At 41.8% G+C, this 27,809-nt stretch overlaps 1 protein-coding gene across 1 annotated transcript; it reads left to right on the top strand.

The window, feature by feature from the left end:
- Positions 1-3,706: 3,706 nt before the first annotated feature.
- LOC137286663 (fibroblast growth factor receptor-like) lies at positions 3,707-27,729 on the top strand. Its single transcript, XM_067818642.1, has 19 exons — positions 3,707-3,799; positions 10,172-10,323; positions 10,680-10,826; positions 11,375-11,486; positions 13,022-13,172; positions 15,044-15,189; positions 16,362-16,465; positions 17,007-17,226; positions 17,746-17,896; positions 18,363-18,496; positions 19,529-19,648; positions 20,174-20,301; positions 21,109-21,174; positions 21,535-21,712; positions 23,396-23,506; positions 24,079-24,305; positions 24,532-24,766; positions 25,450-25,546; positions 26,133-27,729. Exons 1-19 carry the CDS (start codon positions 3,772-3,774, stop codon positions 26,308-26,310), a joined length of 2,685 nt encoding a protein of 894 aa, XP_067674743.1. The 5' UTR covers positions 3,707-3,771; the 3' UTR covers positions 26,311-27,729.
- The last annotated feature ends 80 nt before the right edge of the window (positions 27,730-27,809 follow it).

Genomic DNA, 27,809 nt, shown 5'->3' with positions numbered 1-27,809 from the left:
AAGGAACTTCAGGTGTCTATTGTATTATACCAAACACCATGTAAATACAGTTGTTCATATTTTTCTTCCTCGTTTAACCCCCTCCTCCCCCTCTCCCCACCCCTCCCGTCTCTCTCTTTCACACACACACACACACACACACACACACACACACACACACACACACACACACACACACACACACACACACACACACACACACACACACACACACACTTGCATCTACATGCATTTATTGCCATTACCAATGGATGTATTGTAACGACTATTCATGTGCTCTCAAAATTATTGGGGGAAATAAAGTGTATTCATTGATAGGTATTTTTTACCTTTTCTGTGTTTCATTATGGAGTGTTCACGTGGCGTTCGAGATTCCAAGGGACGTAACTCTTGCTGGAATAGGACCAGTCTTGAGTATCGGACAAGACAGGTCCTCCCTAGACAAGTTGTATAGACGTTCTTCGTAGATACCTTCGAGTTTTGTTCGTTTTTCTTTCGACTGCGAAAGTGTACAGTTTAACTGTGACCACACCACTGGTGTTCCGATGTGCAAACTATGGGGATAGGTGAGGTATATGTGTGTGCATGCCAGCGCGCGTGCATACGTGTGCACGTGCCTGCTTCCCTAGTGTTCCGTGCTTGCTTACTGAAATGCGATGCACCATTTTAATGTGTGAGTGAGTGAGTTTTGCTCCACAGTTAGCAATTTTCCAGAAATATCACCAGTAATGGGGGTTCACTCATTGTACCCATGTGTTCTATCAAACCTGTGACTACGGTGTGACGAGTGACGCTTCAACCACAAGACTGCCCCACTGCCCTATTTAATATGAATACGCCCTCCCCTAACGACCTCAGTATAATGAATTCGAACCGACCAATGCAACTGTTTACATAGCATTATGCTGGTATTGAACCCCGATGTACAGACCTGGCGACAATACAGATCACTTCCATTACCGGACGGCACGTCATATATCACAAAGTGTCACCTAGACACTAGACAAGAGCACACCGAACTGAAAACTAAACGATTAACACCATGTGTCATATGAATTCAAAGTAATAATTCACAGACATCAAGGTTGACTAATTTTAATATTTAATGACTAAGGAGGTGTCTTCAATATCATCATAACGACCAGTGTTTTTGAGGTGTAGCTTCCAGCTGGTGGCGAGAAATGCCCAGAGACATATGGATACTACACATGAACGTCACTCAATGTTAACCTGCAGGACAAAACCAGGTCCACTGACCCGATAACTGGCCGTCACCAGGGGCAGCTTGTACAACCCTCATTATTACACAGTCCGCGTTTAGAGAGTGACAAGTGACAAGTGACAAGTGACAAGTGACAAGTGACAAGTGACGTCTATTTATATCATCAATGATGAAATCAAACCCCCAAATATAGGAAATATAATTTTATTTTTTAATGTATTGGTGTAATTCATACATGTGTATTTCGATCTTCCACCAGGTACATACGTTCTTCATATGAAAAATATGAGATTCATATGAGATTCACAGATTTACTCTGTCATCTTTTGGCAATACGCAAGTAACAGTGATACGGACTTTCACATCCGATACGGCACTACACTTTAGTCGTCAACGTTACCTACACTGAAAGAAAAGTGATTGGAAGTGATCACGCTCCACAGGAATGTGACGTTGTGTCCATGGTATCTAATGCATAGGGAATAGGGAGACATTGTGTTCATGGCGTCTGTGCTCTATAGGAAGGTGACACAATGTTGATTGTGCCTATGTTCTACAGGATTGTGACATTGTGTTGATGGTGTCTGTACCCGATGTGAATGTGACATTATGTTCATGGTGTCTGTACCCGATGTGAATGTGACATATGTTCATGGTATATATGGTATATATATAGGACATGCTTCGAGACATTGCGAAGGTTGTGTCTGCTCTGTTTGGGAGTGTGACATTGTGGAGGCAGTGAGTGTTCTGTTTGAGAGCGTGACATTGTGGAGGCAGTGAGTGCTCTGTTTGGGAGTGTGACATTGTGGAGGCAGTGAGTGCTCTGTTTGGGAGTGTGACATTGTGGAGGCAGTGAGTGCTCTGTTTGGGAGTGTGACATTGTGGAGGCAGTGAGTGCTCTGTTTGGGAGTGTGACATTGTGGAGGCAGTGAGTGCTCTGTTTGAGAGTGTGACATTGTGGAGGCAGTGAGTGCTCTGTTTGGGAGTGTGGCATTGTGGAGGCAGCGAGTGCTCTGTTTGGGAGTGTGGCATTGTGGAGGCAGTGAGTGCTCTGTTCGGGAGTGTGGCATTGTGGAGGCAGAGGGTGCTCTGTTTGGGAGTGTGGCATTGTGAAGACTGTAAGTGCTCTATTCGGGAGTGTGGCATTGTGAAGACTGTAAGTGCTCTATTCGGGAGTGTGGCATTGTGAAGACTGTAAGTGCTCTGTTTGAGAGTGTGACACTGCGAAGGCTGTGAGTGCTCAGTTAGGGAATGTGAGACTGCGAAGGTTGTGAGTGCTCTGTTTGGGAGTGAGTCGCTGAAACCCACAATATTGGGAATACAGTGACTGTATGATACATGATACTGATCCCTGTGGTAGATTGGCACAGGTACCCACAGCAGAACAGTTGGTGTATTTACATTGCGAGCTACAGGACGTGTTTGCTGAAAAGATGTCCTGACAAGTGTGGTGCGTGACAAATACACTTTGTTGGAGGTATACAGCTACTTAAGGCAGTACACTTGTCGGCTCAGATCGCTCGATCTCAGGGCTGAATAACAAGTGCTCTAAATAAGGAATGTATGAATATTGTTTCTTCTGTATCAGAATTGTGAACCATGAGGTCGCTGTAATGAGAGACATCTGTGCCTCCTGTCTCCATCATTCATAACATTAACCAGTGATCGACTCCATGCCTTCCGAGCCGGTCATCTGAGGGTACGCGGGGTCAGTGAATGTTAACGACGAAACACAGGTGAGACATTAACCGTCTCTAATTTCAAACATTTTATCATTAATTATGTTTTTATACATATATCTCATAATATTTAATTCTATTGACGTCACTGTGGTCAAAGTTATCAGTTTATCACAGACAGTTTTACCAAAACGGTAGAGTGCCCTTCTGTTGTCTTCTCTCCACGGAGAGATCTACGTGAAGTCTCTACGCTATCGTTTGTTCACTGGCAGCACTTAGTGGTTGAATTATGCTTAACAACTTTTGATGAGTTTATTTTAATCTTTTCTTGACACAAAACTTCGTTCAATATGTGTCAAGTATTACAAGTAGAATGCAAAGGAGGTTTCCTCTTTCCAAAGCGGATTGGTTTATTTATTATAAGCCATTGGTCATGATACGTTCCTATTGGTGAATACCTTCTACTTCTTATATCCACAGTGGAGCCTAAACCGTGAGCAGACTGACGATCTAACAAATGCGGTATAGCCCTTTCACCTAATTTGTTGTCCTTTTTGGGTCAATACAATGGTTCAGACCTTCTGAAATAGGCCAAGGACAGTTTACAGTCTGCGTACTGTGAATACTCGAGTTTTTGATGTTCGGCTGACTTCCACGGTGAGCCCGGCGCTCGTAATATACCCCCCTATGTTGACAGCGTACGGGTACACGACCTTCCTTCATGCTCCGTCACTCCGTCTGACGCACCACGCTAGAAACCTGAGGGTCTTGCTAACACGCATATATGTCGGCCGCTGTGCAGGGTGGGGCTCTGACTCGACAAAACTGCTAGTCACGTGACTGTGCCCGGGGGTAGAGCGGAGAGCGATGGCAGGGAGGATTGTACTTGAGTTAGGTGAGTCAGCTCTGATTTGTTATAACAGTTAAACTCATGCAATGAATTAACTGAAATATAAATTCTAGATACTACGAGTATAGATTTCAGGGTAGTTATCCAAACATATACTGTATGCTACATGAAACACTTGTTTCAATCTCCAACGGTTGAGAAACTGGAATCCCTGACGTTATGTGCGCTTGGTCCGGAATATTTTATGTTTCTAACGGAATTAAGTGTGTTTCGGTTTTGCCATGGATTCATAAAGTTTATGTCCCACATGGGTTACACAGATACGCACAACAGAAGGGAGAAGCAGCCTAACGACTAACAAATACAAGTTACTTTTTGTGAAGGACTGGCACAACGGAGAAACCCAACCTTTGAAAAAAACTGTTTTCCCATGGGACACACAACATTTGACTTCTCAAATGGGTTCTCTAAATGTAGAACAGATATATGTATATATATTCTGACCTGGTGTTCACATATAGTATGGTCGGTCAGGTGACACCACCCAGAAGTTCTGGCAAGGTGGGACAGGCTGCTGCCTGCTAATCATACACTGGAACATCATATGCACTCGGACCCATCCACTCAGCTGAAAAGATAAATGTGTGTTCAGTCGGTTAATATTTATGGCTTACAGAACTAATAAATAACGGTACTGCATTGCAGCTTTAAACACGTCCCCTCTCACCGGTCCCCCTCCCACCACCACACCCCCTTCTTACCACCCCTACCCTAATTCCCGCTGGTCGGAACAGTCCCATGTCACTGAGTCATCGCCTATATATAGCCTACAATGAACTGTGTAAATTGTCCAGCCATCCCACTTTGCAACGACGTGATGTACTCTTAGGACGAATAAGATTAATTTGAACAGAAACGTCTTTTTTGACGTTTATTTGAGATGCATCGAAACAAATGCTTAAACGTGAACAATATCATGTTTGTAATTAAAAGGACTATTATTATTATTACTGAAGAAATATTTATTTCTTGTATGAATCATAAGACGTCAAAGTTTCAGGAATAAACGTGCATCATGTCGGTGCAGCGGTGAACGTTGCGTTACAATGTGAATTATGGCATGTCGGTACTGTTGTGAAGTACCTGCATATGAGTAGCCCCGGCCTATAACATACCTGCACAGATACAATGTATGTGAACGGTCGGGGAAAAGTAAAAGGCACCTTGAAAAACACTCTCGACATCGTTTTGTTTCGTTGTTAGAGCATCCTGTGGCAACTCCTTTTTAAGATACTGCATTATTTATTCAATGATCGATGTTCCAGAATGTATTCCACAGTTAGATCCATAAAACGTGCATTCAATTAGGTATTCATTCATGTTTTCATTCCTTCATTCGTTCGTTCATTCGTTCGTTCGTTCGTTCATTCATTCATTACAAGTAAGGTACATGTAATTAGTTTTTGAAAAGAGTAGATACCTTAAGACGTGATCTGTTATCTTGTCTGTCTCGCGAGGGGGTTAAGACATATCAGCAATTTTAAATTATTTACAAATGCTACGAACACTGAATGTTATGGTGTGTTGGAAGAAAACGACAAATCGAAGTTTCTGCTTAACTTGTTAGCTATGTGCAACATATATAAGTGTAAGGAACATGGAAAGGACTGTCATTTTCATATGCTGAAGACAGATTTGTTTTGTGGCAGCTGTTCAGCATCATCATCTGTTATTCCTATACGAAAACTTCTGTCAGTCAAAATTGCTGTTTTTTCTGTCAACACGGAAACATGCTCTGTTACGTCCACATGGCACTGGAAAAGGTACTGAACTCCGTGAAACTGCGACCCTCGAGTCCCTTAAAACGTCACGTCTACATGACCTGTTGTGAAATTTTCTTTGATCCAGTGCGTGTAGCATCGCTCATGATACCTGAGTCAAATACATCATCATGCTGGAAGCACAGCTTATTTGTTTAATTTGTCACCAGTATGAGTGTTATGGCGACATTCACTTGAGATATCTGGAGGTGTATGCACAAACACGTTCGGCTTGAACTTTAAAACTCTTCAGATTTGTGGTAAATCACTTTAGCTTCAAGTGTCACCTCAAAATCGTTATTCAGACAACGAAAATCTTTTTGCTGTGCTGTATTGGGACACTACAGCATGAGAGTCTTCACATTTAGCTTGATTGTTGTTTTACGCTCATATTTGTTCCATCGGTCCTCAAACTGTTCTCGTCTAAACACGCTGTCTTAAAAGTCTTGCTTTGTACATTCATGTAATGTTTACATCTTCAAAGATTTCAAAGCAATTGTGGTTCTTTGTCTGCCATCTTGACATTTATATGACTATAGTAATATTGTATTCTCACGTGTCACCGTTGGTGGCGTTTCAGTAATAAATTGAACTTGGGAACTTGGTTCGGACCAAAACAACCCAGTGGTTGATATAATGAGTTTACTTATGTGCAGTCAGCGTCGTTATTGAGTCTGATCACCTGATATTCTCCCTTGACGTGATGCTGGTTGTGCTGATATCTATAGACTCCCTGCTTGTTCAGCTCTTACTTCTCCATGTATGAATATAATAATCAGGTCAAAGTCGCCGGCTGTATACACTCTATTTAGAGAGATTGGCAATATAATTTTTCTTTATGGTAGACAATAGAACATGACGATTTATGAATACTTGGCCGCATATGATATGTAGAGGACCATGCATCTGTTGTAAATAATCACAGGTCGGAACTCGTCTTAAACAACATTACAGAAGCAAATTCTCCTGACGGGTGTTTCGCGGATTGCACGACTTCCGCTGTTCCTGTGTTTGTCATGTCCACGGTAGCAGCACGAGAAGCAGTAACAGGATCATAAAAAAGTATAAAATGTTCTCTACTCATTTTATGACATATGTTATGAAGCTCGGATAACTGGCTAATAATCTATGTACCGATTTACGCTGTATCTATAGTGACTTTGTTTAGAGGAGAAAGTCACGAGTTTAATGGGTACGGGGTTTTAATGGGTACGGGGTATTAATTTTCTTACGGAGTCACGGGTTTTAATGGGCACGAAATCACGGGTTTTAATGGGTAAGAGTTGTTTGTTTCTTGTATGTTACAATTGGGAATACATTTCCAGAGCGGCAATGAAAATGGGGATAGAAACCCTTTTAATTCTTTTCGCCCTAATGAAAACTCAGTGCGGGCTGTCCTTCATCTCCATCACACGTCGTAGCACGCAATCGACCCCTGACACGTCAGTAAGAAGTATATGTATATTAATTGGATATTGCGGGACGGTTTAAAGCATAATTTATCTTGTATTATCTGTATAGTGATGTTAGGGTGCTTCCGTACGAATCAGTGTAAATATTGCTATGCCCAAATCACAAAATAAACGAAACCGCTCGCTAGTCCCCACGTGAGCTGTAGAAATGTGTCCATGACGACGAGGTTGCGTCACATCGAATGTAGTTGAAGGTTTCCCACACGGCGGATGTGAGACTGCTTGGGGGTGACGCCAGCTACCTCCTAACACCTGCCCCGGGGATGGGGACTGAACACTTCCTGTATGGTACGCTGACCTACTTGTGTACCTCATTAACTCTGTCACCTGACACAGAGGTAAATTTACATGCAAAAACCTGGATTCAGAAATATAAAGCAGAAATGTTATGGCACTGTCCCACAAGGGACTTGAAGTTAAGACTACAGTCTCAGTCTTGTACTGTTGCCTCTTGATTTGCCACTCGTATTACGTGTGTCTAATGGTGATTGTGCGTGCATAAGATAATAGTTAATACTATTAACCGCAACGAACAAACAAAACATACATATTCCCAAAACAAAAATATCAAAACAAACAAAAACAACCAACAAATCAATCCCCCCCAAAAACAAATAATACAATGAAAACCAAACCAAAGCAAAACAAAACAACAACAACAAAAAACAAAACAACCCCCCCCCCCCCCCCCCACACACACACACACACACACAAAAAAACCACACACACAAAAAAACCCAGAAAAGATAAATGAAAATTAACAGCAACAACCAAAAAAAAAAAACCCAAATGCGCTGAAAAAACAAAATCTAAATCAACAAACAAACCATTCGGTGTATTGGGCCCTGGCCATTATTCGATGGAAAACCATACTGCTACAAGTCCATAGCTGAGCGCTGTTGTATCCCCTGCCTGATACCTATTTAACCATAAGAGTTAAAACAATTAAAGAACCAAACTGTATGGGTAAGCATTGTTTGAGGTCCAGTTACGACAGAATATAGAGCCCATTATCTATTATGCGACTGTCACGTATATTGAGCACAAATATTCTTGATCATATCGGGAGATTGTCAACACCCCCTTATTGTTCTCGGCCTACGCTTCCTGTCATGTGTGCAATATCTTTTCAAGAGTATTTAACTTTTAATGAAATTTCTGCGTATATAGATATGAACATACACGAAAGCACCTCATTTCATGCAGCAGTTACAAGAGGTGGGATGTCGTATAAAATGTGAACATTACCAAGGCTTCTTGCCTACAGTATAACTTATAACCATATTTTAACCGCCGTAAATGCCTTTACTCCATACACAGGACAGTTCACGTGCTTCCAGTGACACATCGATTATGATGACGTTGCTCAGGCCTCGACTATACCATCAGAAATGTCATCTCTATGTACACACACCAACCTCTCTCTGACGGGTCTGCAAAAAAATAATAAACGTTTGTGACAAAATGTCAGTTGTCACAGAATGTTAAACCCTATATACGTGTTTTTCACGAAGGTGTGACTACAATCACTGAGAATAGATCTCTGGCTTAAATACAATTAGAAGCCATTACTAGTACAGAGTGGGCAAACAGTTAACACATCGTCAATATTACATTGTGCGCATACAAATTCGCATCGAGGTCTAGAATGTTAGAGACACTTAAATTTAGCAGAAAAATAGACCTAAAATAAAAGGTACTGCGCACGTCAAGTGATCCCTCACTTTGCGTGTCGTGTCACAGAGATACACGCATGTGTCGAAATTCGGCTATACGCATGGTACGAATATACATTTACCTGCATAGATAAACATAGATACTTATGGAGTCTTGGGTTTGTGGATAAGGTCTCCTGTCAACATTCGGCTAGATTGAAAGTATTCTATTTACAAGGACTGCTCAGCGTCAGCCAGAGCAGCGGGCTTTGTGTACAAAGCATACACATTTCGTGAACGTAACGGTGCTTTGTCACTAGTGACCCCTGTGATGAGTTCAGCCCATGCAAGTCTGTATTAGTTAGTAAAGCCTCAACTGTAGAGGATATTGAAGCGAGTTTCTGGGCAGCTTCAGACGATATTTTATAATGATAATTTGATATCTTATTTCAACTACTGTTTTCTCTCTAAAACAATAAAAAAGATCCATAATAATTTAGAAACGAATGATTCTCAGGAAGGCATCATGGGACAGAAATCATACAGATTTGCATATGTGCATAAGTACTGTTCGACCACCCTTTTGCATGGGTATCTTGCCGTTTCAGTAAGGCAATGCTTGGACACGCAACGTGATTTGTGTTGTATTGTTTGCTTGTGGTATAACCCCACATATCATCTATGTGGCGGCGGTCTGTAAATAATCGAGTTATTCCAGTGATCAGCAGCTTCAATCTTTGCATGTGGGATACGATGACACATGTCAGCCAAGTCAACAAGCCTAACCACCTCCACCAGTCTCCTGCTCACTACAAGTATAGGTTACTGAAGAACGATTCTAAGCCCGGTCTTCACGGGTCTTTACGTAATGTGAGATGATCATGGGTGATGCCATTATAGAATGACAACAATTTCTGTCTTTGCAAGAATGACACGATTTACCTGAGCAAATAGGATCACAGGGTTTGTCCTTTGAAGTGCCATAGTCCTGCGTTCGTGGATTTCGAAACCAGGATCTCACCTGATTATGACTCTTCGTCATCTATGAGAGCCTCAGATCCGTCATGCCCACGGCAGAGCTTTCACTAAATTGTCGCCGAAGACTACTAACTTCATACAGACAGTGTAGTGTAAGAATATTTTGCATGTGCACTGGAGTGAGAACCCAAACAGTCCTAACCAAGCAAGCTTCCTGTGAACTTTACACATGGCAAAATCTCAAATTCGAGTTCGAGATACTGTCGCCGATGTATGCAACGTCTGTTGTCTCGAAACGTTGGGCACTGCACGATTTCCTCCTGTACACGCGAAGCGTACATTATAAGGCCTTTCGTCCGTCTACTACGTGCTTGTTAAAGCACCAACTAGTGGACAAATGGGGGCTTGTGAGGTCACATATTTCTTTAGGTTTTCCAGTTTTCGGATATTGCCTGATGATGTCCTTCATCACAAAGTTCGAATCTCTTTCAGCGTTTCTGTTCAGCGTTGTGACCGTTGGGTCAGCAGGGTTTTCCTCCGATACAAGCGTGACCATCACCCCGTACAGCTCGAACCAGACACCGACTGTTGGCCAGGACTTCGTGCTCCAGTGTTCTATCCAAAGTGCTCACGAGATTGTTGAGGTGAGAGTGAAACCTGCTAAGATGAAAGGTATACATGCTGAGACATGATTTACACATGCAATTGGTTTATTAAACGAGATGATCTTCAATCTATATCCATAAAGTCGGATAGAAACTTGTCTGCACTGTGTATTCGTGGCCAATCAGGATAAGAAAATGTCCAAACGTTGTATGTTTGTTAACAGGTCAGTAATATTTACGGTACACCATTTCGGTCAGTAAATACACGAGTCTGGATCAAAATGAGTTAATTGTATTGTTTTACGCCTTGTTAGCACTGCTCTCGTAATATGACCAACGGGTCATAATATGAGAAAAAATCCCCACATGTGTGTGCCATGTGTTTGTATTGCTAGGTATTCTGGATGAGGAGGTCTGAAAGAGGCAAGGGAAATCTGGAGCACCTATTCGACCGTGGTGTAGGTTCAGACAGTGCCACCGAGAGCTCACCTGGTGTCACCAAATACAGCAAGCGGGCTGGCACTAGTACCCGTCACGAACAGGTGACATATGCTCCATTGTTCATGTACTAACCCTCAGTACAACCTCAGACAATGGTAGCATGTCAATTGTCTTTAAACGAGTATATAAAATAGAGTTTAAAATTAAGTCACAATCACTCATTAATGAGGCTTCATATGCTGTTAAATATTCGTTTGGTAATATTTATAAAGATGATACCAATTGTACGACTTAAATGAAATCTTGTATCATATATGCGTATGTTTGACAAAAAAAGGTGTCGCCCATACTGATAAGCCTGTAGTTACAGTTTGCTCAGAATTGTCAATACAGTTCATATCAATATGCCAATAACAGTCTTTAAATGAGATGAAAAAATAATCAAAACATTAGTTCCACTACTTCCGGTTAACTACATATTGTGCTCAAACTCAGTCAAACACATCAAGATTGTGCGTTGCGGGATCCACCAACCTTATCAGAGTGGCTATGGTCGCATAGAGAACACCCGGTGTTCTAGAACGTCTTTTGTGTGGTACGTTACAGATACATGTACATTCCCCTAACTGATCAGTCTCTTTGGCTTTAGCACTCCTTCCTCACGATACATTCTCTAACCTACAACGACGATGGTGGCTACGTGTGCGGTTTCTACAGAGGCATATACAACTTGAGCGACATCTACGAGATGGATGTAGAAGGTGGGTTAAATTATCCTGCGTCGCCACGACTTCGTGCGTGTCCCTTTCCAACCCCGTCCCCAACAACCGCCACCCCACAATTATTGCCTGCGAAGGCGAGCAACGTCTCAGGATAAACATTTTCGACTATACACCGAAGCAGATCATACTGAACGTGGGGGAATTGGTAGTTGCGATTTGTTTTTAATATCACTGGAAAATAGTTGTGTATTAGAATGTTCATATTAGGTTGATGTTAGACAAATAAGCCAAAAGACAGGCAGAAGGTTTTAAAGTGATCACCTTGAGGAAAGGTGATCGGAAAGAAAGTCACAGGAAAAAATGTCATGGATAAAAAGTCACATTTTGGGCTAGGGAAAAAGGTCACAGGTAAAAAGAGCTTTTTGTCTGTTTAGCATGTCTGATTCTGACCATAAATAACAGAACCAGTTCACGCGATCCCTGCATACGCTCTTTCTTGAACCATTCCACATCTCTCCACACAGAAGGGTGGTTCTGGGCAACCAAGTAATGGAACCTCTTGTTTCAACCTTCATAAATGTTCTTAGTGCGAGGATCACCTTCCAGCGTTATGGACATTTCAGAGCTGTGGGGAGAACATAACGGGATGTTATGTCTCATGTTGACGGACAGACCTTGACCAGGGCGGTGGGATCCACTGACCTACACCCGATCAAAGTATGTCACATCCGATAACATCCGGTACTTCGGGTTTGATGGTGCTCCATGGCCTCTTTCACTTGGTCAGACGGAAGGAATGCCAGACCATCAAGCATACCACAGTAATATCGGAATTCGTAATCGGCTCTGTAGTGTGGCACTTATCTCAAGTCTTGTATGTGGCACCAGGTTGCTTGCGTGAGGTGATAGAAGATCCACGAGATTGGACATCTCAGCCAAATACTGACTCCACAGAACGCAATATGCTGTCTTTCTTCAAAGTCTGTGACAACAGTTTCAACAAATAAATCCAGTCCAAGTTCTTCACATTTATCTACTACCAGAGCTCTTCATATGCCGAACGGGTCTTGTCTGGTAGTGAAGCATACACTGCTGTGACTGAAGTACCATCCTAAGGCAAAATACATACGAGAGGATTCTTGGCTCTGTTTTGAAGGTTGAAACAATCCGTAGATGAAAAAGCCAGAATTCTGTTGGGGTTGTTGGCGCCATTACCACAAATGAGAAATGGTTGTCTGTCAGTTGTAGATGCAAATTCTTCTGGAGTGATACCAAGGTCACTGAGATTGGACGGAAGTGGTGATGTTGGTCACTGGTATGTCATCGTTCTCTTGCAGCTTTCGTGAGTGGGAATCATGGCTTGTATTTCGCCGCTGATGTCTGCCACCAGCAGGGCACGCCTGGCTCGGCTTATTCCTGGTGTCGGCTGCGTTTATCTTCATTTGGTGTCGAGCTTTGGTCATCTCTATCTAGGCATAGTCTGTCGGGAGATTGTGTGGCTGCCGCACAGACAATTTTGAACTTTTCTTGTTTTTCCGGAATATGAAACTGACGACGTGTACTGGTTATTCCAGGTAGACCCGATATTTTTCCAATGGACTCGGAGAAAAATGGCATTGTGGGATACCATGAAATGATCAAGGTAGAGTACATCGCCCGACCCCACCTCGACAGCGTCACCTGGTATGGTCCCTCCGGAGACGTACTGGACACCAACACCTCCAGGTAAGGTATAGACACTGTCAAAATATTTAATGTTGAATAATCTAATTATGATGAGTCATTCTTTTTGAAGTACTTTCTGTGAAACATTCTCTGTTGTTTATGAAAGCTCTATCAAAGTTCAACAATATCTGTCAAAAGATTTCTGCCCATTATGGTCTTTTTACCATTTTGTGACAAACGCTTTCTGTCCTGTATTCCCTATCCGTCATTCTCTTTTAACCATCAAACATTTTTTATCCACATTTCGCTTCTGAACATTCTCTATCCACATCCGAAAGTTTAAAGGTCACATGCAACGTAGAATACAACTTTGCAGATTCTGGTACCTTTCGGTGTGCACTTACCGAAACAAATCATAAAAAATGCCAATTCAACCTGTAAAGTTGAAAAAAAACGCGATGAAAAAAAGCCCGCGAAATCGGAGTTCAAACGTTTCACTAAATTCCCACCCAGCGCTGGGGGGAAAACTGGTTTCAACAGCTGTGCAGCGCTGCGTCCATAACGCATGCGCAGTGAATAGGTTCGCGGAGCTTGAAACAGTATGCATGCCCAGCGTCTGAGGTCGTGAGCAATAGTCTAATCTCGGTTGTGTACACAAACAAGTACATAATCTACTCGTTACGGAAAACAACTTGTTGACTGTGGCAAGCAGTCTCTGTCACAGAGAAAACTCAGTGTCTCGTTTATTCACACCTATATGTCTGTCTGCCTGTCTGCTAAAGACAACATGCAATACACAGCTTCAATCATTGACAACGTGCAATTTGAACTTAACACCTATCAGACTATACGACATAAAGAAAATAAGTTGATTTATGACTCGTGCACCCGAGTCCCGTGTCTGCGACATTATGTAATTAGGCACGTGTGATACACATGACATGTTTTTATGTCTGTGGGTTGCAAACAAACTACATTCATTTTATTCGGATGACTGGATGTGATGGAAACTTGTGCAAACTCCAGATTCCAGTCCTGTTTTGTACTTGGACGAATGACAGATGGCTGGAGCCACGCAGTAGTTTACCATCTCTACTGACATGATTTTTTATTGGATCGAGCGCAAATTCAGAGAACATGTATTTTCAAAACCTAACATCTCTATATACATTCGTCATGGATATCGACTTCTTTTGGTGTATATGATTTTGCTTGACAACAGAATATGAATCAATACTGAAACGACGCATCAAGTACACAAAAAGAAGCTGTTATCCACAAAGAATCTTACTTTCTTGTGACTGGCTATACTTCTAAAATGCCCATCAAACAGATCATCTTTCTGTACACACAATCAGGGAGCCTATATAGAGAGTATCCCTGACACAATGAACCCTCAGCATGTCAGCAAATGGAACAGCCAATCAGAATCCGTCGTTACACTTGAGTGCATATCCACCCGCTATGACTGGGTTCGGTCTCCCGACGGCTTCGTTTCGGGGGAAGTAAGCCCAAGTACAAAATATCGCACTTTTGAATCGCGATTGTACGCTTATAATTTTGTTTATTTGTTTTTTTAAAAGTAGCAATGTATATTATATGTCATGAATAAGTGATAAATGTGTTTTAATTATGTTTGATTTTTTGGTTGCATGTGACCTTTAACATTCCCAATGAACAGTCCCTGGCAAGAATTCACAATGAAACATTGGCTCTGAAATAATCTTACAAAGACATAAACACCGCTTGAAACCACCAGTTCAAATTATCAGTCTAGCATTGAGTGTCAGTCTTCCAATATATAGCATCCTTTGTCAAACACTTTCTATGGAGATGTTAAAAAGGCTGCCCAGCAGTGAAGATGTGTGTCAATCAGATAGAGGTGCAGACAGCTCCAACTCTAATCCTTACATATGGTTTGTCTCTGTCAGAGTATACATCCAGGAGTCGCAACTGAGTGAAACGAAGGGGGTGGTAGTCTTACACATCAGCAACTTCTCCCGTGACGACAAGGGGACGTACAGGGTCGTTCTCGGCAATGACATGGGAGAGGACAGTGTGGAGTATGAGTTTCACGGTAAGTTGAGGGACAGAGCTACCGTCTACGCGGTGTCGAGGCGGTCTAGAGGCTATCCCTGTTAGCATGCGCATGGCGTTATGTAATCATGAAACTAGAGTACGTCACTCAACTTTACGCGCAACGGGATAACTCAAATCAAACATTAAAGGAATTAATATTTTTGTTCTTTTTTCAACCTGCCTGCTTCATCTTTAACGTCAAATGTACTGAAGTTATTAGAGAGTTAATGTAGGATTTATCAACATACATAACTTTAACATTTATATAGATCACTTTCTTCAATCCTTTTTACAAATATTCATGACATTAGTTTTTACTGTGAACAAAAATAAAAGAAACTTCAAACAAGACAGATAGAATGCGTGTTTCGACCTCTCTAAGGATGATATTTAAAGTAAATACATTATAGTATAGTCTGTTTGCAGTGAAAACGCACCGATGACTTTCACTTATAAAAATGCATATGAAATGAAGTGAGATTAAAACTGCGAATCCTCATAATTTTATCAAATGAACATTTAAATCTCAGAATTTGTTTTCAAATAACGTTAACAAAAGATCATAGATCATCGGTATTATTGGTTGTATTACAAGGGGGTAAGCGCAGTAGATGGAACAGTGAACCAAATGCAAGTGCAGTATGTGATAAACGTTGACTTCATGTAATATGCAAAGCTCGTACTAATACAAAGCAAAGGTACCCATTTGAAACTCTGAATGTTTGTTAAACAACGTTTATCCTAAGATGAATAAAATTTTGAGATTTGAATTTTCAGTTAGTAAGGTGACATTATGACGATTCGCAATCTTAATTTCATTTTCATCCATTTATCATAATGCGCAACGTGAAATTCATTGGTACGTTTTCACTGCAAACAGACTATAAGGGAAAATGCGACTGAAGCGCACGAGCACACACACACACACGCACGCACGCACACACACATAAGCACACACTAGATAAAAACAACACATTACTGGCACAAACCCTGAAGTCCTAGGATGAGTGACTATCTGAACCCGTTTAGACACCTTAGTGCCTCCATAAAGGGAAATAACTCCATGCCGTTTTCGACGAGCGAAGTCGTTAACATCTCGCCACCGGTACTTTTGTACTGATGATACATGCCATCACAATATTGAATGTAGAATGTAGTTTTGTGTTGCAGCGGACCCTTTCCTGCAGGTCGTCACTCCCAACTCAACCACGTTCCCCCATGGTTCCACTGCAGTATTCATCTGCCGGGCCACCAACTTCAGGAGCCAACCTATGGTAAGCACATCACACCTATAGTCAATAACTGACTGTTACCACCTTCACAAGCCAGACTGTGGTACGGGAATCCTGATATTGCGAATGATTACCTGCAGTAATTATTAAGCAGTCACGTGTCGCATGTCACTTTTCACTAACTCAAGAGAGTCAACTCACGGGTGATGTTTCGACTCATAAGTGTACAGTCGACACAACACTATTTGTGACTGCGACCGGACCTTCATATAGTTATCTAGGGTCTGTGCGGGCTTTCGCCCTATTTAGAAAGTTAGATGTGATATGCTTGCTCTTATGGATTTGCAGAATTAGTTATACAACCGTATTTTTATTTATTGCATGGATAGTTGCTCAGGCTGTCGATCACTAGGAGTGTCTGGTTTAAAACCAGTATTAATGCTCACCGCCGTTTAACTATTTAACTTAAACACTGCTAACTAGGTCATCAAACAAAACAAGGAAACAGACACGCAAACAAACAAACGAACAAAATAAAAATAATAACAACAGGCAACTATTACTGTTCTGAATGTTCTATTAGTTCATGTGGCACCATGGTTGGGCAAAAAGGGATTTGCTGGGAATGCCTGCTACCAGAAGCATAACCTTGGCAACAGAGAAGAGCATGACCAGTAATGTAACCACGTGGTTGTCAACGGTGACGATCCGAGGCGTCAACTACAAATTCATTGGCGTCATTGAGTGTGCAGCGTCCGAGCTCGGGGAGGTATACGTCGACAGCAACGCCATCAACGTCATCGGTAGGTGTCCAGAGAGCTTTCGCTGTAAAGTCCAGCAATACCATGGAATTCCTCATTATTAACATCTTAGAAGAAGAGTATGATTGAATGAGGGTAGGAGTCGTGAGATGGAGGTTCCGAGTCGGGTACAGATGTTACGGTCTGTGCTGTTCTAGAATATATTGTTGATATTTATTTGGGTCAATAATTCCAAACTCTATATAAAAGACAGTGCTCACTACACCAATGACTGGTTTTCTCTTTCTTACAAACCATCTACATTGTGATATAGACAATTGCTGACCATCCTTGCCATCATGTCTCACTCACTAACTCACTGACACACCCCAAATCAATCCATTTACTCACTGAATTTTCTGGTCGGTTACTGATATACTACTGTCAAACAGTTGGAATATTGCTCATTGCTGTCTTTAACGACCCCGTAAAGAAAAGAACTTATCTACACTTTGATTGTGTTCATTTGACGGCACCCAAGATCAGAATGTATTGTAGTATGTCGCCATGTCTCTGTTCCAGGGTCGCCGATGATCCAGTCAAGCATGAGGTCTGTGCGGGCGCATTTGGGGGAGACGGTGGAGTTGCAATGTAACGTGTCGTCCAACCCACCCCCGACACAAGTCCAGTGGCTGTTCAACAGAAACACTGTCAAGTTCCAGAAGTTTGCCGCGTGTGTATTCTCATTTATGTATACAACTTTCTTCGTTTCAGTACGTCAATAATAAAATTCAAAATAAATCAAATTATACAAAGAATTCAAGTCATTTTCGCGAGACCTTTCACTGAGCCGGTTTTTATATTATATCATTGAACCGGCAGATTGGCTGGATATTTCAGGATCAGTTACTTTACCATGCCTAAACTCAGCTCCATTTTTCACCACTGTTTAAATGTGATTTCCTTAAAATATATTATAAAAATGATATTACACGTAGCACCTTGCCGTTTTTGGATAAAATGTGTGTTTGTCCGTAGCATATCAGTCATTATGCAAAGACTAAGACTGAAGGCAACCTGATTTCCATTAAATGCGTGGTAATGAAAAAAAAACCAGTTGTGTGCATATTGAACAATAAGACTTAGGTGATGATGGCACCAATGAAACAAATGATCGATATGATGAATGTAATTTACAGCAATTGGACTTCACGAGACGTGACTATGGAAATGAAACATGTGGTTGAAGGGACAACATTAGAAGACTACGGAGTCTACATGTGTCAGGTGACAAACATGTACGGCACCAATGGTTACACCATTCACCTCATGGGTAAGACCTACTTGTCATCCATGCATACTTAGGGGAGACTCTCGGGTACCTTCCTGTGGTTCATAGCGGTGAGAGTACCTAGCCCCTGTCTGTAGTCTATGCAAACATCAGGGAGCACCCAGTACCTACTTGTAGTCCACGCATAGGTCGGGGAGCACCCAGTACCTACTTGTAGTTCATGCATAGGTCGGGGAGCACCCAGTACCTACTTGTAGTTCATGCATAGGTCGGGGAGCACCCAGTACCTACTTGTAGTTCATGCATATGTTGGGGTGCACCCAGTACCTACTTGTAGTTCATGCATATGTCAGGGAGCACCCTACATATGTATACATCAGAGAGAACCTAGTACCTACGTGCAGTCCATGCATAGGTCGGGGAGCACCCAGTACCTACTTGTAGTTCATGCATAGGTCGGGGAGCACCCAGTACCTACTTGTAGTTCATGCATAGGTCGAGGAGCACCCAGTACCTACTTGCAGTTCATGCATAGGTCGGGGAGCACCCAATACCTACTTGTAGTTCATGCATATGTTGGGGAGCATCCAGGACCTACTTGTAGTTCATGCATATGTTGGGGTGCACCCAGTACCTACTTGTAGTTCATGCATATGTCAGGGAGCACCCTACATATGTATACATCAGAGAGAACCTAGTACCTACGTGCAGTCCATGCATACACCGGGGGAACAACCAGTACGTGTGTAGCCCTTGCATAGATCAGGGAGCATCTAGTACCTAACTGTAGTTCATGCATACATGGATGAAAACATCTACTATCTTTAGTTCATGCACACATGAGTCAGAACATCTAGTATCTTACTGTAGTTTATGCATACGTGGATGTGAACACCTACTACATCCATCGGTGAGAGTACCTGGTTTCTGCCTCTAGTTCAGGCAAGAACATCTACTACCTTCATGTAGTTCATGCATATTTGGGTACGGACACCAATCTTCCTGTAGTTACATACATAAATGGCTGCGACCATCTACTACCTTCCTGTACTTGTCTGTATACCGTTCTTGCAGCGGCAATGTTCAACTGGTGTAGGAGCAGTTGGTGTCCCAAGGACAAGCTCTGTGACGAGGACAACTTCGCCTGCGTGTGTCCACAAGGATATGCCGAGGGCAAAGACGGCGTCTGTAAAGGTGACTTCGGTATTACTGACCACATAGATGTACGTGTTATAAAGTGTCGAGAACGAAGAACGTGAGATCAGGCTCAGCTGTCTGTTGATGGTCACTGTATACTGATGACGTGGCCGGACACGGGAACAGAGCTGTCTCGATATAGCTGTATAACTGCTTACTATGGTATAAAATTAGTCTGACATGCTGGCGTTCTTGTGTCGAAACTAAGGAGTAGAGATGTCCTGGTACAGCTTTAACACTGTTCGCCGCGGCGTTAAACGACATTGAACGTTGCCATAACAGCTTAAGTATTTTAAGCGTTAGGACCGTGTTCGGCCTCACGTGCGTGTGGCAAGCATGTTAAAAGCTTGGAATATCTTCTCATTCACTGTTTGCAAATTGATTATATGGCCTTTCATGGCAACGTCACTAAACGAATGTATTAAAACAAAACATACCACCACTAAATAATTTCATGTCAAGATTACTAGCTAAGGAGGGATCTACGACCAATGTTTTTATAATTCTTCACATGTTTTCCAGAGTCTGCTCCACAGACACATGATATGGAGACATCTGTGTGGGCAGTCGTGGGCGCCTGCAGCGTGCTCGTGGTCACGTTGGCTATGGGCAGCATCCTGTATATGTGCTGGAAGAGACGGACCAATCTGGTCAGTATCCGGCTATACAAATACCTTTTGGTGGGCTGAGCTTTAACGTTACGTTCAGTATAGTACTTCTCGCGTGCGTGTGCGGTTGCATTGCCTGGAAAGGACGTATATCGCTTTAATAGCCCTACTAGGCTGAGATACAAAGCCGCAGTTTAATGTGTTATGGTTAATAAATTGCCGTGACAAAAGGTATAAGAAGACATCCCCTTTGAACCAGCAAAATCATGACACAGACAAGTATAAAATATTCAATGATATATTGAGCAAACAATGCGCAAGATACACTGAATCACATTTCAGATATCTAGCACAATGCAGTTGAGTCACAGGTCTAAGGTAATAGGTCACAAATATCCAAATATTAACAAACGAGAATGTTGCCATTTACAATGAATGCATTTACAAAGTGAGTAGTCTGCCAGACTGTGTCAAACGACCGTGATGTACATGGGATGATATTGTTCAGAAACAGGCGTTGATAGGCAGATGCGGAATTCCAGAATCATCCCGATTGTAAGTCCGTGTGTGTTCTTCCATGTCACACAACACAACAACCAGCGTTTATGTATGCGACACACAGTGAAATAATGCTCACTCCAAGTAGATGAATGCTTGGTACAGAGACGGATCAAACCACGAGATTTACCAGCAAAAAGGCAGCGCTTTGCTTGTCACGATATGGCTTGTGTGGTTGAAAATGTTCCTCAAAATGTGATATTAGGAATCAGTACCTTTCCCTGTTTTTCATAACTTCAATTTTCAATTTTCATTACGCACCTGAACATGACATTACTTTTCCCTTTCCAGCTCAAGCGGAAACAAGTCAAGTCAAACACATTCGCACTCACTAACGCAGCATATTCCCACGCTCAGGTAGGCGCAACCAGTTCTTGACCGAGTTCGTGTCTACTTAAACGCGGCAGCGATTGGACGACGTGAAACGTAGCATACACTAGTCTTTGTTATCGAATGAAATAATTTATGTTTGGGACTAAATGAAATGTAAACTCACTTTCTTCACCGTTCGTTCATTATAATATTATTGCACAAAACAAACTTTCCAAGGTATGGATGTCTTTATGTTATTAGTATTAATGATGAGAGCATGTGCACTTGTGAGCGGGTGTGCAAGACGTCTGCAGAACATATTACAATAAATCTTACGTGCATGCGCCCATGGTACATTTTCTGATATTCTTAGGTTTTCATACATACATTTATATTGCGTTCTAGTATGCCACCTCCAACATCTACGAGATCATCACGAGACCCAGTGACGAGTTCCCGCGAGAACGCCTGAGATTTCTTCACGCACTTGGAATCGGAAAGTTTGGCCGGGTGATGAAGGCGGAAGCTCTTAGCATCAACCGCACGGGATCCTGGGAAGATGTAGCGGTCAAAATGTGTCAAGGTCAGTTTCAACAAAAGGAAAGATAATTTATAACATGTTATTTTATATCGTAAGATGTCGTTTCCTGATTGACTAAGCGCTTTTCTGTTGCTTCCAATGTACCCCACTTACAAGCGAGTTACATTTCAGTGACCTCATTGCCAGTGGCAACTCATTCAGTACTTTGTGGCAGTACTTCTTTATCTCGAATAACATTGAATCACGCATGATGCACGGAAATTATAGATGTTTAGCAATTGTAAATCGATGGATGTGAGACAATTCTAAATCTGTTTTTTTTCCTGTGTCGTCTGCAAAATCTAGCGGTGGCTATGAAAAGATTCACCTCATATTCCAGTAGATAAATTTTGTCAGATCGTTCATGTGTAGTCCTTGTGAATATTAAGAGGGGAAAATACACCATGGTGACTTTACTAAGACAATACCTGCCGGAAAATCAGCAAGATGCAAGATTCGAATCGTGTGATTCAGACAGGTTGGGTGATGTGCAGGATCCGATACCCATGCCTCAAACAGTTCAAAATTAACATTGAGGTGTTCGGTAAGATAAAAACAAACATCGATGGTACATTAACCCATGCCCCCTCGTGACCAGAGAGCAAATTACAGTATAGTCCCCCTGACAAAAATAAAAGCTACGTGTTGATCATCGCACATTTAACATTCTCAGTGCGACAGAGCAAAGCATTCACAACAGTGTTCTTAAAATCAACTTATCTAGAAAACAAACACTGAAATCCACATGGTAAGTAATTTAATCCATGTTGTATATGATGTTGATATACTTTACATTCTGTCAGCGTAGAGCACCAAGAATTGTATATTCAAAAGTCAATTTCTCTTCTGCATCGGCCATACTTAGCTGCATTCAAAATGTTTGGATGAGGTGGTAAAGAATTACATAAAACTGCGCATGCCATACGCAAAAGCGCCACAGCGTAGGTGGAAGAACCACCACCCTTAGTTTGACGGGTGTTGCTCTCATGGTCACAGAGAATTCACCTCGCTACGGGGAATCTTTAAGATAAGATTACCAACGAAACATACATCGAATTCTGTTCACATTGAAGCCTTACAATGTTCAGATCTATTTCTCGCCCTTTTCTTTATCTCTATAATGAATTTATAAGCCCTGGTAGGGATTTGTTTTTTTTAGAAAAAGGAATCAAAGAATGTCAGAGAAAAAAGAAAATAATCTGAAAGGAAGAAAAACAAGACCAAAAGAAAGAAAAAGAAAAAAAGGAAAACTGACCCGACTGACTGTTTTTCAAAAGTATGCAATGTGAAGCATAATGTTTCAGGACCCCAAACCACGTACATTGTGTCTTAATGTACGTAAATACATGAGATTATAATACATTATCAGTTTCCCTTCCCTTTACGTCATATGACACAAGACAATAGGCACAACTTACCTACATTATTGCTTGGCGATGGTAAAACACTATAAGGAGCAGTGTCCAAGACGTCTCTAAATGTGTGTTTCTAATAGGTTAAAAGCCTCCTGCAAATATGTGTTTCAACAGTTTATTGTTCAAATTTCGGCTGTTTATTTGGGAGGTAATTTGAAACAGTACTAGCCTGGTATTATATCATGAAGACTGGGCATAACGGTGGAATGTCTATTTTGGGGTTTCATTATCTACGTACTGGCCTTGACTCGTTTGTCCTCGATGTTCCTAGAGTCTGCCACAGATCTGGATAAAGAGGATCTGTACAATGAGTTGATGATCATCAGGAAAATCCCTAAGCATATCAACGTCGTCAGCTTCTACGGTACCTGCACATACGGAGGTAAGTCGTCGTTTTGTAGTGTTCGTGCGACGTTATAGAATCTGCTCTAAAGGCGGCTCTAAGGTGTGATACTCCGACCAAAATCCCTGTCTCCTAGGCTGATAATTCCACGACAAATGCTACCACCATGGATCAGATCTTCTGCTCCGTGAAAGGGCTGCGATCTACTACATGGCCCACCACAGTGGTGTGAGTGTTCCTCTGTCCCAGATATCACCTCACAGGAATATAATAAGGCAGTTACAAGCAGCAAAACAATTTAACAAATTTGCCCGATAGCGATTCATTACGCAGGGGTTAGTTCCTGGAATGTGCACGCTATTTGGGTAGGTTTTCTTTGAACGAAACCTTTTCTCTATATGAACTACACTGGAATATTGGTTCGTGGGTCTGAATAAGATTTCCTCGTACCTACTGGGAAAACATCAACAGTATAAGCATTTCTACTGATTTGAATGAGCTTTGATGAGGACCATACTTTGTCAACGACCAAGTCAATTTCATGTATTTTCGTGAAGTTGTGAAAAGCTATGATGACTATACGAATACATATACACGTTCCGGCATTACAGAGCCTCTGCTTCTCATCTTGGAGTATGTCCCTGGTGGTGATCTACGCAGCTACCTGCGCAGACGCCGACCTGCCTACGACAAGACTTGGGAAAGTCCAGTCAGTGTACAGGAGAGCCCCCTAGCGGAGGAGGAACTGCCTAAAGATGATGGGGAGCTGACGGCCAAGGATCTACTGTCCTTTGCTTTACAGACTGCGAGAGGAATGCAGCACCTTGAAGCGAACAGTGTATGTGTCAAAGTGTATATGTTAATAGAAAATGAATTTAAAAATACGTCTAATCAGACGCTGAGATATAACCAGAGAATGTACATAACCATTACCCCGTATAGTATCCACTGGCTCGGGTTTGATTTTGTTGCTGCCTGTGGCGTAAAACATCCTCTACACCGTATGGCTGCTGATTTCACGACACTGCTACTGATTTCTTGCTTGTTATTCAACGTTTGTACAGATCGTACATCGTGACGTTGCCGCCAGGAACGTGTTGGTTGGTTACAACTGTGTGTGCAAGATCTCGGACTTCGGTCTCGCGAGAGATGTTGAGGGCGTGGACGTGTACGAGAGGACGTCCAAGGGACCGCTCCCAGTCAGATGGATGCCCCCTGAAGCTTTAATGGAGGGGTTTCACAGCCACAAGGCGGACGTGTGGTCCTTCGGGGTGTTACTGTGGGAAATCGTCACACTAGGTAGTCAAATAGATCATTTTGTATTCCCTTGATCACATTGCACGATATTACATATCGCTAATTTTATATTAAAACTAAATAATTTTTATTTTATGTCCTCGGTGTTTTCTGAAATGTGATCGACACAAAGGACAGCTCTTTGTTAGCATCACAAAGTGAACTTACAATACAATTACAATACAATACAATTTAAACCCCAACGGCCATCGTACCCCAAATGCCTCGACCAATGCTAATACTTTATTGTCTGATCTAGACTCAAGAATGAAGATTTTTTATGGATATCAACTTCTTTATGTGAGAACACAACGTTTCGGAGTTAATGCTTACTCCTTCATCAGGTGATTGAGAATGGGGTACAGAGATGTCACCTGATGAAGGAGTAAGCATTAACTCCGAAACGATGTGTTCTCACATAAAGAAGTTGATATCCATAAAAAATATTCATTCTTATGTATTTCACTTCTAAATGCCCTTCAAAGACTTGATCTAGACTCGATTAGTCGCAGACCATCGCTATATTAGCTGGGATACTGAATAGTTTTGCGTTCAACAACAAATATACATTTAATCCTCATCCCAGGCCCATTGAATTCTAAAACTGTCCCCTCCCCTCCACTCCCCCCCCCACACACACACACTTCAAGTTCCACTAACTCACTAACTGATGTCTCTCTCGCCAGGAGCCAGTCCCTACTCCACGATGACACTACGAGGGGTCATTGACGCTGTTGTTGCTGGGAAACGTCTGGAGCGGCCCCAGTACTGTATGGACGAACTGTAAGTGTGAAACCAATTCCGGTGTTTGCTGTCAGTTGGATTCTGTAGGAATATACACGAATCACATCAGTAAACATGAAATCTGAGCTAGGTTCCGCATATGTCCATGTACCAGCAGCGTACACGTTCTTTTGCGAGTAAGTTGAATACCATGTCATGAAATTGGTGTGAAAAGAAACAATACACGAGAACTGGTTTGTCTTGTTCCCGAGTATACAGAATCAGCGTAGGGTGGGTGTACTGCGGAATGAAACAACACTCACTCACTCCCCGCTAGCATGTGCCCACCCTCTTAGATGAGAACGTAAATATAGCTTAATAAGATGTGATCTGCTTGGGCAGCTTCGTTGCAACTGAAAAACAAATTTCTGTTTATCGATAGAACTGAGATTCGCTTTGAAAATACCACCGTCCCGATATCGAGATCATTTGAAATATATATCAATGCGGAGTTGTCCACATAGTATATGGCCCAATTTGCGCATAAAATGCTCATCAATACCCATCACCCTGGAACGTGAATATACGGAGTCTGTCATCGGTTGGTACAGGAATTTAAAGTGATTTCTCAATTCATGTTCACCAGGTACTCACTTATGAGCAAGTGTTGGGAACAACTGCCACAAGACCGACCCCACTTCAAGGACCTAGTGCAGCACGTGGAGTACCTGCTTGAGAAGGAGGCGGACTACATACAGCTCGACCAGTTCCAGGAGGCAGTGTATATGGTGTTGGAGCCCGAGTCCCAGGACGAGAAGCTGTGAGAGTTATCGTTCTTGGATACACCATAACTGGAGTCGAATTTGACTAAGAAGCCGTTTTGAAATGCATCGTTAAACATGTTTAAAGCCTTAACTATGAGGCTTACTTAAATAGGGAGAACCTTCGGACGTTGTCGATCAATGGCTTACCTTGTGATATAGTGTATCGTTTGGATACATTTTCGTATACAGTTATCATCCTAGCTGATATTGTATAACTTCATACGTGAGTGACATTTAGAAAAGCCGAAAGATGACATGACAGTACGATAAACTCAGTGACGACCACGACATGTCAGTATAACGTGACACTGACACTAATTGTCTTTTGAAAGCTTTCCAGTTGATATTCTGGATCTTCTGCCAAGTCGGAAAAGAAGAACTGCAGAGGAAGAAGTTCTGTGAAATATTTAGAAAGGGAATGGTAACACGATTTGTGATACCTGGCTAGTCCTCTCAGCTGGATGTTGGAACATGTGCCACACCCGGAGTGATCATGTCGAACGTCCATCATTGTTTGTTTAAACTCTTCACAGATTTGTTCAGTCCCTGCTCATGAGTGAAATATTACACAACACTCTACCAGGCCTATTTTCCTATCTCCCTGAAATTCATGCCTCTTTATCGGTGGTGACAAAACTAGAAGATTTTGTACTTTCTACTGACATTTTTCTACAAAGGCATGCAACAATGACAGCTGGCCATTTGTTGGCATCCGTTCTCTCTGTTTCGTCTTTACGTGTAAATTGTAAATACTTCTCGTCGAATGAGATCGAAATAAGCTAACCAGCGTTCATTCGAGGGTCCTGGAGACTTTAAACATATTGTTGTTAAAGTTATAATATACCAGTTATAATACCAGTGTAAATACTTTTGTTGACCTCAAATATTCTCTATTATATCTGGTTGTATTTTTCACCTTTTCACTGTCACCGAGCTTGTTGCAGGAGGTGGAGAATTTGCCTTGTCAGCTGTTGCATCTGTAATTCTACAACCTCATAGAAATAACTATACATAAAGTGGATTGTTATGAAGTGTTAAGCAACATAGTTGATATAACATACTGGATATTATACATCGCCTTAAGTTGTGAATGTTATATAACTTTTGCTGTCTAGTATATATCAATTTGCAGTTGAACTATCACTTCAAGTGCTCATGGTACAGCTTAGCTTACTCACTGTTGCCGTTGAAGAAGCTGATGTTTTCGTTATTTTCGTTTTGTTTAAGAAATTTCACTATTCAGTCATTTTTTGTCTGTATTTGTCCGAGATATTTTTTCATCTAATATATACTTATATGTACGTTTTATTAACTTCCCCGTTTTATTTTCAAACAATGTGCGGTAAAAGCATATTAATGTCTTTGTTTCTCCTCTCCCTCGTAAACGTCATACGTGAATAAAACATATTTCAACGATAACCGGCTTATATCGTCCATCGCAGAAGCGAGTTTCATTGGTTCAGAAGCTGAAACTATAATCAGGACATGATATACTACAT

This window comes from Haliotis asinina, chromosome 1 (genome assembly GCF_037392515.1).
Source record: "Haliotis asinina isolate JCU_RB_2024 chromosome 1, JCU_Hal_asi_v2, whole genome shotgun sequence".
Taxonomy (NCBI): Eukaryota; Metazoa; Mollusca; class Gastropoda; order Lepetellida; family Haliotidae; genus Haliotis; species Haliotis asinina.
Note: the sequence above shows the minus strand (reverse complement) of the source record. Positions and strands in the feature narration are given on the sequence as shown.